We start from the raw sequence: 12,524 nt of genomic DNA, 5'->3' as shown, positions 1-12,524 counted from the left end.
ACGGAGGTTCTGCAGAAAACACGTCTATAATGTAACAGTTATTTCAGTAATTAACTGTAATCAATGTCAGCTCTTCACACCCTGGCCCCCAGCTACATAGCTGATATCATTCATCCCCATGTAGCCCCCAGGTCCCTCAGATCCTCCAGTCAAGGTCTCCTCCATGTCCCACGGTCTCGGCCTAAGCAAAAAGGTGACAGAGCCTTTTCTGTTGCTGGCCCTCAGCTGTGGAACCAACTGCCACCTGACATCAGAAATGCCCCTTCAATTACAATATTCAAAACCAGGCTCAAAACTCACCTATTAACATTGGCCTTCCCTGTGTTTTAATTGTCTTACCCTGTCCTCTGTAATTAAATGTTTGTCTCTTGATGTCTAAGCTTAAATCACTGATCTGTAAGTGTATTTATTTTATTTTATTATTCTGTGGTTAATACGCTATGTACAGCACTTTGGTCAGTGCAAGCTGTTTTTAAATGTGCTATAAAAATAAATTTGACTTACTTACTTACTTACAATGTTAGCGTCTGTGTAGAACAGCTTCAATTTTGAAACGTCAAAAAATCCAAAAGCATCCATAGCTTTTCATCCACCTACAGTTATTAAGTTTTGTATTATAAGACAGATTGGTTAAATGAGGTTTTAGAGGATCAGTGGCAGAAGACACACTATGCATTAGAATGCTGGGAAACAGATTTTACATTTAAAGTGTATTAATAGTAAACTTTTTTAATGAAACTTTTCCCAAATCAATTACCTGCACAATATTAAATAGCAAAAATCAACAGAACCTAATATTTCATAGCTGACTGCAACACTTTATATGAATTTCAATGATGTAGTGTAAAACCACTAGTTCCAGTAGAAGGTAACTATTTACAATTAGTTACTTAAGTACACTTTTACGGTTCTTCTACTTAACTTTATACTTTGACTCCACCATAATTCAGAGGTAAATACTCCTACTACTTTTTATTCCACTACATTTATTTGACAGCTACAGTTACTGTCAGTGGTGGAATGTAACTAAGTACATTTACTCAAGTACTGTACTTAAGTACAAATTTGAGGTACTGGTACTTTACTTGAGTCTTTTCTTTTCATGTCACTTTCTACTTCTACTCCACTACATTTCAGTGCCCGTCTGGCCACGCTCAAAGTTGCTTAGATCACCTTTCTTTCCCATTCTGACATTCTAGACCTGGACCACACCCCTAAATGCATTGAAGCAGCTGCCATGTGATTGGTTGATTAGATAATTGCATAGAAATTTAGCAGGTAAGTGTTTATTTTATTGTAAATCAAACTACCCAACAATATATTGCCCTACAAGTACAGCTGAAATGATTAGCTGATTAAACACTTAGCTGATTGACAGAAATTGACAGTTTGGATCATTTCCTGTTTTCTAAAATGTTTGCATTGAGTACTTTTACTTTTACTACTTGAAGTACATTTGTTCTAATGATACTTACATACTTTTACTTATGTAACGTTTTCAATGCAGGACTTTTACAGTGTGGTATTAGTATTTTTACTTAAGTAAAGGGTCTGAATACTAGGGCTGCAACTAATGATTATTTTCATAGTCGATTAATCTGTTGATTTTTTTTCTCGATTAATCGATTAGTTGTTTGGTCTCTTTCTGTGTAGTTTTTTCTTTTGTCTTTATAGTCATATAACAATTTATACATGTATGTGACATCCCTGCAGCATACATATCCTGATAGCCCAGGCTGCCCTGAAAAAAAGGATGTCTATAACTTGATTGTGCATGACAGGGTTGAGGTTATAGAAGCATTATTACACAAGGAGACCAGGCGCATCTCAAATACCAAGTGCATTTTATTGATAATACTTATGTACTTTTACTATAGGATTTTTAATTCAGATTTGTAATGGATTATTTTTAGAATGTTATATTTGTACTTATACTAAGTAAATTATCTAAGTACTTCTTCCAGCACTGACTATTTCCAAATATTATTCTGCAAAAAATGTTTGAAGCTATATAACATCATGGTACAAACTGTTACGATTTCATTCTTACTGTATGGGCCTGTTAATTGTGCACATTTGTAAATGAAAATCCTGCCATCTGCTGGTTGACAACATGTAATGCAGCTGTAAGCAGGACTGCTGCTGTCATTACATAGAGGCAACAGAGAGCAGTGTTGCTCCCTCTTTTCTCTAATTTATTTTAGAAGGCACCGGTGGTCGACAATGGCTATTCCACACTTTCCAGAGAGTCTCATCTGCACATGGTTATTGCATGAGAAAGTCTGACAATATGAGAACTTGGAGTTCGTCAAGGCCAGAATATGGGGTGATGCATCAAATAAAACAGGCAGTCACTTTAAGAGCTAAACTCTGTAACCCAGTTTGTGACAAATCCCAGGTTGAGGCCTCAAATTAATGTCAGCTCATCATGTCATCAATGGACTGAGTTTAGTATTTAAAAGTGGCCAGGTCTGTAGGTCTTCAGAAGGATGCCTGTGAACCAGTTCCATGGCATGCCAAACTTCTGCCTCTCACTCTCCAACTTTTGCAACAATGCAGTAAGTGTCCGACAGCTCTCACTGTGAGAGAGATGAAGCAAATAACCACAGAATGCCACGACTGCCTCTGAGCCACCGAGCACCAGATTGGACTCAACGATAAGACAGACCCGGATTCCGCATCTGAAAAAAGTCCATTGAATGATGGTAGTTATGCCATTGCTTGTCATTATGTCATGTGATATGCCGCTGTGGAGATTACGCTCCACAGAAATACATCTTTGTTGTATTGTAAGAATGGTGCACAGAAATGTCTGATCAGATTCGGCTGGGTCAACCTTTGTTGTGGGTGGTTTTGAATTTCCAAAATGTGGATCAGTCTCTTGGTTTTAAGCCAGTTTCTAATATACAGAGGGGGAGATGGCTGGATTTGAAGTGATGCAGATAGAATTTTAAGAGCCACTACGGGGGAGGCTGACCCTGGACTGTCAAACTGCCACCCTGACTCTCCTCGTCTGCTATGCTGCTCCTTAGTAGGGATCAGATAAGCAAAGTGAACAGAGCTCCGTCTATGAGGCAGAATGAAAAAGGGGACAACAGAATTCTCTCAAACCCACATGTCATCTGATGCTTGGAATGCTTTGTGATGGTTTTCCAAACCATCTGGCCTTTTTCTGCTTTGTCCTGAAACAAACCCCTGCTAAGGGTAAAATGATGTCTCCAGACATGTTCTCATCTTCACTTTTTACACTATGTCATCGGGGCTAAATTGAGCAATTCTCTTTTGTGGGAAAACATACACATTACATGAAGAGCATATTCAGGTCCCCAAACAAGGATCTACATGCATCACATTTTATACAGTGCTGACATGAGGTTATCTTCTAACATTCTAATACTCCATGTATTCCCATCCTGTGCTCTTCCCTAGTGGCGTTTTACCTTCTCTTCCTCTCCTCCTCTCTGCCAATTTGCTGCTGACCTGTATTGTTATGGAAGAATGTGAGTCAATCTTGGTCTGATTAAAGGCCAATTCTACCATTAGTCTTTTAATGAGGTACAGAAACCCTAATGAGCTTGAATGAAGCACATTACTCTGACCTGAAAACAGCCTGTTCCCCTTGGGTGCTGTGAGCCAGACTTGCCTCCACGTACTTTTGATAGTGGATAGATCGTGATAGTCGGAAACATGCAGATTCATGGAATATTGGTCAATAGATGAACAGAGGATAACAATGGTGGTAGTAGCACTACTACTACACTTACCATTCTGATATGTCTGCTAGTAGCCAATTTTGGTGCACAACAGACTGGGTCTGGGTCTGACTGATGCCGGTTCAGACAGGACTTCAAAACTGTCACTAAGCCGCCGTCCTGTCTGAAGCTGAACATCTATGGCTGAATCTTTCCGATGTTTCTATCCATCTTGATGTGCACTGCTCTTTTATCGGTCAACCTAGCGCAAGGAGCGGTGGTGCGCAAGACCAGATTCAGAATTTCTCAACGAGGGAGAAGTAGAGTATTTTTACATACTTTAAAACGTGTCTGGGGGACTTTAAAGGGGCAGTGTCATTTCCAAGTGGAAGAGTACTAGAAGACTTTACTCCAGAAAAAGGACCGTTGCTTTAAAGACATTTTACTCAAGTAAAAGTACATACAATTTTAATGTCAACTGGGTAGTATTTGTTTAGGTGATGTAGAATAGTATTTCCTTAACACCTGACACACAACAAGGAAGACTATTTAGCTGTTTACTACCTGACATCATTACATTAATGCTACTTAAATTTTTGAGCGGAAAAACTTGAAAGTTTCCAAATCTGTTTTGCCTAAATAAGGTTTTAGGAACACCAGGCCGCTAAGGTAATGACACACCTGATGCCTGGGGACCCTACTCTCTTCCCATTGGCTGGCAGAGCTGGGGTCCCCAGATGAGAGGTCCGCAGTTGAAACCTCTGAAAAAGGATACAAGCGCCTCACAAAAGAACTTTTGACTTTTCATAGGACAAGCACAGGTGTTACTAATAACATCACCGATGGCTCTGTTCTATTCATGTGTCCTAGTTAAACCACAACAGTGTGATAGTGAGCCACTGAAGCGGCTAAATGGATTTCAGCCATGATTCAATTATTTACACCTGTGCATTTCGTACTGTAACATGTCAAGATGTCCTCCAAAAAAAAACGACCTATTTATTGTAGCCTGTAAAGCAGTGGTTCTCAAACTTTTTTCAATAATGTACCCCCTGTGAAATATTCTCTGTGCCAAGTACACCCTGACCAGCGCAAAGTATTTTTTTGGGGCGGAAAAAAAGCCTATATAAAGGCGCTGCACCAGCCCTGTCTGACTGACTAAACTACAACTTTGTAACTGAAAAACATTTAAATGCTACTTCAAATGTTTAAATTCATTACAAAATTAATTTACTATTATAGTATAATCTTTTCAGGGAATTATGCATGACTGATATTTTTAAATTAACATATTTTAAAAAAATCTCACATACCCCTGCAGTGCTCCAAAGTACCCCTAGGAGTACACGTATTTGAGAAACACTGCTGTAAAGGACAAAAATAAATTAGATTTTCAAAAGAGTATGTACACGACACATCGGTAATTATGTCTAATAAAGACAGAATACATCATAAAGTAAATAACTCAGTTTTGTCAATGGCTTGTTGAAATATATATATATATTTATTTTAACACTATTTAGTTGAAAATGCAAAATGGTGTGTTTATAGTAATTTTCCAAAGGCTGAATGTCTCTGGTCAACTTGCTGAGAAATGAATATTGATTTACAACCCTATCAATCTCTCACAGGTATATTCTGATTATCTAGCACTATTGAACACTTATAATCTGAGTTAATTAATTTTTAAGTACTGAACATATAACTGATGGGGATTAGGAACTTGAATAATCAATACCTATCAGACACCAGAGGTAAAGACACTGATAGAATAAGATTGCACATCTCCTCCTGTTCCCTTTTGTTGGAGGTGTTTTACCTTCCAATAGTTTCATTACAAACACAAACGCAATGTGTATATTTTATACAAATGTGCATACATATCTCTTTAACAGGTACAACTTTATTCCAAGGATCCAGAGGGTTCTGGGCAGAACATGGAAAACATCCAGTATCAAGCCAATCACAATGAAGGGTGGGAGCATTCCATTCTTATAAAATATAGAGCTTTAATTTATTAGTCAGCAACAACAATGGAAAGGGAAGATAGAGTAATTTACACAAGTCATTACAAGAACATCACCTTTGTGCATTTAGTTTTTTTCTTTTTTTCCATAAAGTCTGATGATGCAAAAATACAAAACAAACAAAAACACTCAAAAACTACAGACACGTTTTTAAAAATACCAACAAATTGTACAACCTTTCTTTGCATTTTTTTGCTGTATAACCCCCGGTCTCGTTTGGAGGAGACAATCTGGAGCTGTAATTGATTCTGGGAATGCAGACAGACATCCCAAATTGAGGAGCAGATACAGATACCTCTGTATGAATTATGGATGCATCTTCCCAGAGGCATTCAAGACAGTCTCAATACAAGGTAGACAGGGTGTATTAAAAGCCTTGAAATGTCAGAATGTTATGAAAATTAATTTGCACCTTGTTCCAGATATGTTTTTCTTCCCTGTCAAATATTTTATATTTTATACGTCATTATTTTTCACTTGCTGGAGAACAGCTGTACTAAGTTTTTAATAGAGCAAAAAATTTGAATCAATACAACTATCATTCACATTTTAACAACAACCCTCTCATCTAAACCAAACTGCCTTTATCTGCATAATGGATTCGCCGTTGTGTGATACTTTCCCTATTTATGTGCTATCCAAACACATACAGTACGTGAGATAATTTCACTTAATACTCTGCCAAAGTCTAAATAAATGTCAATGAAAAGATGCATCATGCTTTAAACAGGGTATATTTGAAAAAAGGGGCATTTGTTTTCCCCGTTTCCCTGTAACGAGAGCGTCCCTCAGAGACCATACTGTACACCCCTAGAGATGAAAAAAATAAAAAAATAAAAACGACCACACAGTATCAGAATTACAGTACAAATACAGGTTCATGCACATAATGAAAGCCAGCTTCCCAATATTTTGGTTAGTGTCACAACATTGTTACAATGCTCTGTTGTGTATATGGGCAATCTTTTTTTTTTTTCCACACATGAATGTCAAAGGAAGAACAAAAGATGTCTCGAGTGCTCAGAGCTTACAACTGCTGCCTGATCTGGGCACCTCTTTCGTCTTGAATTGAATTAGTTTTTTTTTACAGAAGTCAACTATAACTTGCCCGTGTGCTTGTTGCATTTGGCCCCGGCCAATGTCCCGTGAAAGTAAAAGAATAATGCCCTTCGTGCAAAACCTTGACCCTTTATTGCACCTCAATCTCAGTTCAAAGGAGGTCTGCATTTGAAAATAACCCAGCCACTATATTTAGATATAGATTTATTCAAAACTGATCTGATTACTTGCTTTTTTTTTTTATCTATGTGTATGTCATCTATGTATTTAAACGTCATGGCCAGAAAAAGCTGCAGGTTACTCAAAGTAGAGTACAATTGAGATTGAAATACTCAGAATTAGTATCTGGGCTGAGAAGTAGCAAAGATGCCGCATCGTTTTACAATCAATCCTCCAATCAGGAAGGAAATAGAAAGGTGGCAAGCACCGGTTTCCTATTAAAAGGCCCAATTACACCAGTGAAAATATTTGAACAGTCATCTGTACGTCTGGGTTTCCATGAAAAAAGGATTGTTTCCCCACAATCACTGGGACCATGTGTCGATGGTCCCCTGGCAATATTAAGTCTCTGTCCGCATGCAGCCATGGGGGGGTTGCACCACAGGAGTTCCTGGTGTGTCCAGAAATAAAAGAGTCCTGGCATCGCGTCAAAGCAAGCATGAAAAAAAACAGAGATCCCATCACCCCTTATCAACAACTCATTTCCCCGTTAGAGCTTTTCAAAGCTCGCTCTTAACAGCTTACATGCCTGATAACACATTCCAACCAGTCGCCGAGGTCATCTGATGCTGACAGATAAGTTTTGTAATGACAGTAACTGCAACAATAAAATTAACAACATCATTAATAACAATAATATTTGCCCCAAAGGTACCTATACACAAAGAGCATGTTTTTTTTCTATAAGTACAAAGAAATCCACAGAATGATACTATATACAACCTACAATAAATACTGTGTATCATATATCTTACTGTTTGAGAGGGTGTATGTGGGGTTTTGTTTGTAAGCCTCTTTTTTTCTCAGTTTTTTCTTTTTTTTTCTTGGTTTGTGGATTTTTCATGTTGCTACTCTCAATGAGTCTCTCCCAGTTTTCACAGGGTGGGAGAAAGGGTGGTTGAGGGTGTTTTAGAACACAAAGCTGGGCTCCTCATGTCTCTGCCTCCTCATCCTGCTCCTCCTGCTCATATTTCTCCTCCCCCTCCCCTTCCCCCTCCCCATGATGCCGACGGTTGCGGGGCTTCTTCTGCTCCTTGAGCTCCTTCAGGTCTTTGGCCTTGAGGGCACCCAGCAGCGGGTCTCCGAACTGCCAGTAGTCCTGGCAGTACTGATTGATCAGGCTCATCTCTGGCTGGCTCAGGATGGTCAGCAGGTCCTTGTACTGGCCTGCGCTGGGGGTCCACTGGGTGCTGCCGGAGTGAAGAGAAGACGGCACCAGCCCTCCTCCGCCCTCCACCAGCACGTTGTTGACGGCCCGGCTCGACAGCACCACCAACTGCAGCTTGACCAGCATGTGTTTGAAGTTCTTCTCCGTGGCCGTACATTGGTACATGCCGGAGTCAGAGGGCTGCAGAGACCGCAGGAGTAGACCTTGCTCTGTCTTCAAAATCCGACCATCAGAACGCATCTGCAGAGAAAAACAGCTCATTAAAATACCTGTGATGTGACATCCTGTGCATTATGGGTATAATGCAAAGCTACTTTATGTATCTGTTTAACTGAAAAGCATTTCTGTCTTTGTATCTGGATGGATGTATAGTGAAAGTGGGGCTTACACAGAAAGTTGTTAAAAGAGTCTGAATCTGATGACTTTGAGCCAAGATCAGAAGTTATACGGAGTGTCTTTTTCTCTGATTTCTAAATGAAATTTACGAACATCTGAGATCTTTACACCACTGTAACGAGTATGTTATCGTGCGTTCCATTTACCTCGGAACTCAGAAGCCGGAGCTGGGAATGACGTCACACCCGAGTTGAATGCGTTCCATTTACAAGTCGGATTTTCATTGTTTTCACTAGCTCTAGCCAGGTTAGCCATTGTTAACAATACTAGTTGATAACGGCGCATTACGCTGTTTTTTGTACATACAAACAGCATAACAACATGTCCACAGATAGAAGTTGGACAGGACTGTATGTACAACCGATTTAGTGAGACACAAATAAGACAGAAGTGTTGATATCCGTATGTTACTACAGCTTTCACAACTGTTGATGCACGGGGCATCCATGTTGGATTTTGAGCTCGGGGTACTTGGTGGTTGTCCGAGTTCCCGAGCTCGGAAATCGGAGGTCGGGGAGCGTTTCCGACTTTGACCTCAGAAAATCCGACTTCCGAGTACAAATGGAATGCACTAGCGGTGTGTGTATGATGTCTCTGGGTTGAATTTTGACTGAGTTATGACTCTGGGTAGTGAGACTTTGTTAGCAAATTGTGTCTCTCAAGTGACAGGTCAGTGAGGGGAGAAGGGCAACGAATATTTCTACAGACATTTTGATCTGTTACATCCGTTTCTTCCATACTGCCTTGGCCTATACGGTGAATTTATCACCATAAAAAAATCCATTCAAATCTTATCAAACGGTTACTCTACGTGTAACTGTATTAATTAATTCACTCTATCTGTACGTCCACACCCAGGAATCTGATTAGGTGATGACAGCATTTTAGCTTAGAATCAGAAGTGCGAGGCAGCAGCAAAGTCGGCTCTGCCTGTGGGAATAGAGACCATCCAACAGAATAGTCAATAAAAGAGAGTCAGCAACACTACATAGCTTCACAATAAAACATTAACTACTGCCTCATAGTTATATATTTCATAGCAGAGGGCTTTTTCACAGCTCCCCTTTATGTGTCCTTCCCTTGGGTCTGAGGACAGTCAGGGGTCTGTGTGAGAAATCAGGCATCATTCAATCAGAGCCTGAATCATTTAATGGTGTTAACAGAGAATCGGAAAAGAATTACACTGGAGTCATTTTTCAAATGTGCCATACTGCATATAATTCTCCATCTCTCCATGACAACAGAGTAATAAAGTGAGAAAGAAATACTGGCCCCCGCCACATATGGATATGTCCAAAATACATTTTTCATGTTCATCTGGTGAAATGCTCATCTGGCCCATGCCAGTAAAGTTCAAGCCGATTCCTTACTTTCGGGAGGTTTATATTGTGCGTTATGTTAGATAAATATGAACGTGAGTAAACTGCCCACTAATACAATATGCTTATATAACCAGAATTGTTTTGAGAAATACACAATGTGGCGGCTCACCTCTTTCCTGCGGTCACTGTTATCTCTCTGCAGATGCCATTTGATGACAGCATGTGGAGAGCGTGCCTGGCACTCCAGGAAGGTACTACTTCCCTCCACCCCATACTGCACCATCTCCAGAGTGTTCTTATTGGCTGCAGGGCAGAGAGAGAGAGGGGGATTTCCATGGCAACCAAAACACTCATTACCATAAACTCCTTTACAACCAAAATCTTCCCAAATCAAAAGTCTTTTAAAACAATACGGATGTCACAGATTACCATAAAGCTGCCAGATTACAGTCACATAACAATGAAAGCGTGAACCGTTAGGAGCAGCAAATAATGGGATGTGTCATTCATTTCAACCTTCTGAGTTCATTAATGAACAAAATACTGTAGAAGCAACAGAAAGAAAACTCAGGAGGTTGAAGAACAGACTTCTTACCGTTAGAGTTAAAGCCTCGGCATTGGCGGATGGGGTTGCCGTACTTGACGTCCTGCCTCCGGCTACGTCTAAAGGGGTCAGACCAGTATTGCCGAATAAGGAGAGAAAAAAAACATAAAGCAACCGCAAGCCATTCAAAGCCATTCCACAATACATAAAGCCATTAAAGTATTACATTTAAATGGATCCAACCACAAACCACCATCCCATTACGTTATTACAGGTATGTGAATTTACATCATTTACTGGATAGACTTTTAATATGACAAGTACATTATTTATTATTTGAGCATGAACCACAGTTTACAAAACACATTAATACAGCCAATCAGCCATACAGGCAGTCTAATTTCAGCATCATCATTTAACACACCAATTGAGTCAGTCATTTAGTTATAATGTTAGTGTAAGTTCATGCTAAAACTGCTTTTGGTGCTCACCTTTTCTGCGAGGCGGAGTAACGGGAGCAGGACTTGCCATCCCAGGCACAGTAAGGGTCTCTGGCCAGACAGCAGTCAGCACAAGCCTCGCCGTACACATCACACCGGTGAAGAGCCAGCTGGGTCAGCCCTAACACTGATGACACATACAGCTGTTGCTGTTGAGAGAGAGAGAGAGAGAGAAAGAGAGAGAGAGAGGATGGAAAATGGTGTTATACACAACGCTACAGTACACATCGATATTGGAATTGAAATAAGGGAAAGAGAAAACATCCTGAGTTTTATTTAGGACAGATGCACTGAGCAGAGCTAAATGGAGGCAATTAATGGCCATAGTTGAAACTTTCAATAGTCAATTTTCAGTATACATATAGTATATTTAAGGGTTAACAAGTTCAAGTTCCCAGTATTCAAAAACTACATTCAAATCGCTACAATTCAAGAAGCTCAATTGGGATATCAAAATGCAAGTCAAGTCAAAATCTGGTTGCTCAAACTGGCTTGATCAAATTCAGACACTAATATTCTTCAATATATGAGATTTAGTCCTGGACATCTGGGATACCAGGGATGAGCAATCAAGCCTGGGTACTCGAATGTTCTATCTGAGTTTGGGAACCCTAATAAAAATATATTTTTCAATGGCTTATGTGTTTCAAATCTTTTTGACTATTATTTGCTTCCATACAAACACTTCACAAACCCAGATGAATGTAATAGAGTTAAGGGTAAACTCTTATCCTGCACTGTGCTGAAACAGCAACAGGCCCTGGATCATCTGGTAGAATATTGAGCTCATCAAAGGTTGCAAGGTCAATCAGGTTGCCATCATATTTGTAAAATCAGCAGTTTGAAATTTATCTGGCAGGCTGTGTGTAACACAAACTCTCTTTCTGTGAAATGATGTCATAGCATGTAGAAGAGGCCAAGTATTTTAATCACACTGAAATACAACACAAAATTCTAAGTGTCTTTCCCACATTTCTCTCTTCATTTTCTCCCACAGCTTTTTTATCAATTATAAAGGGAAGCAACAGTTAAGCACATCCTTATGTATGTGGTATGTGACCTTTCCAAACTGCATAATGTAATTTCCTGTCTTTGGAAGATGGTTTCTTTTCTCTTTATGTTAGCAAAGGTTAAGAAAATCACTTGCACAGACATGCTTACTCTTTTGGATGAGATCTTCATTGTTGTAATTGGAGTAGGGACCTTGATGGAGAAAAGAATACATAGTGATTAAGGACAAGGAATTTATGACAAAATGTGCAAGGTGTGGGTGTGAGAACATAGATGGAAGTGCAAAAAAGTATAGTAGAAGAACAGAGAAAAGGGGTAAATAAAAACGTACCTTGAAAACCTCTACCTCCTCAAGGACCAGCTCCTCAGTCTGCAGGTCATCTCTGGGCAGAACGATGACTTTCTGAACTGTTCCCTTGTCTGTGGAGGACAACACACACCTGTCAGCTACATACCTGCAATCTCACACCCCTTCGCCTGTCAACAGCCCCTTGGATTTCCATTTTATTCTCTCAGCAGCCTCCAACAAGGGATAATCCTCATATCAACAGGCTCCACTGTACTCTTCACCTCTGTTACGTGGCTA

The 12,524-nt window shown here is 39.7% G+C and overlaps 1 protein-coding gene across 5 annotated transcripts in view; it reads right to left on the bottom strand.

The window, feature by feature from the left end:
• Positions 1–5,575: 5,575 nt before the first annotated feature.
• Positions 5,576–12,524, bottom strand: part of sema3fb (sema domain, immunoglobulin domain (Ig), short basic domain, secreted, (semaphorin) 3Fb) — a 59,468-nt gene continuing 52,519 nt past the window's right edge. For 3 of the 5 annotated variants that reach the window (XM_039798612.1, XM_039798614.1, XM_039798616.1), the window contains 6 exons: positions 12,270–12,358; positions 12,089–12,130; positions 10,919–11,076; positions 10,479–10,561; positions 10,053–10,186; positions 5,576–8,405 (listed from right to left, as the gene is read on the bottom strand). In XM_039798612.1, coding sequence (XP_039654546.1) covers positions 7,929–8,405; positions 10,053–10,186; positions 10,479–10,561; positions 10,919–11,076; positions 12,089–12,130; positions 12,270–12,358 — 983 coding nt within the window. In that variant the 3' untranslated portion in view covers positions 5,576–7,928. The remainder of the gene's footprint in view (positions 8,406–10,052; positions 10,187–10,478; positions 10,562–10,918; positions 11,077–12,088; positions 12,131–12,269; positions 12,359–12,524) is intronic. The other 2 variants (XM_039798613.1, XM_039798615.1) reach the window with 1 other exon arrangement.

The sequence above is a fragment of the Perca fluviatilis genome, chromosome 4, assembly GCF_010015445.1.
Source record: "Perca fluviatilis chromosome 4, GENO_Pfluv_1.0, whole genome shotgun sequence".
Taxonomy (NCBI): domain Eukaryota; kingdom Metazoa; phylum Chordata; class Actinopteri; order Perciformes; family Percidae; genus Perca; species Perca fluviatilis.
The sequence above is the reverse complement of the archived record's forward strand: the minus strand, read 5'-3'. Positions and strand labels throughout refer to the sequence as shown.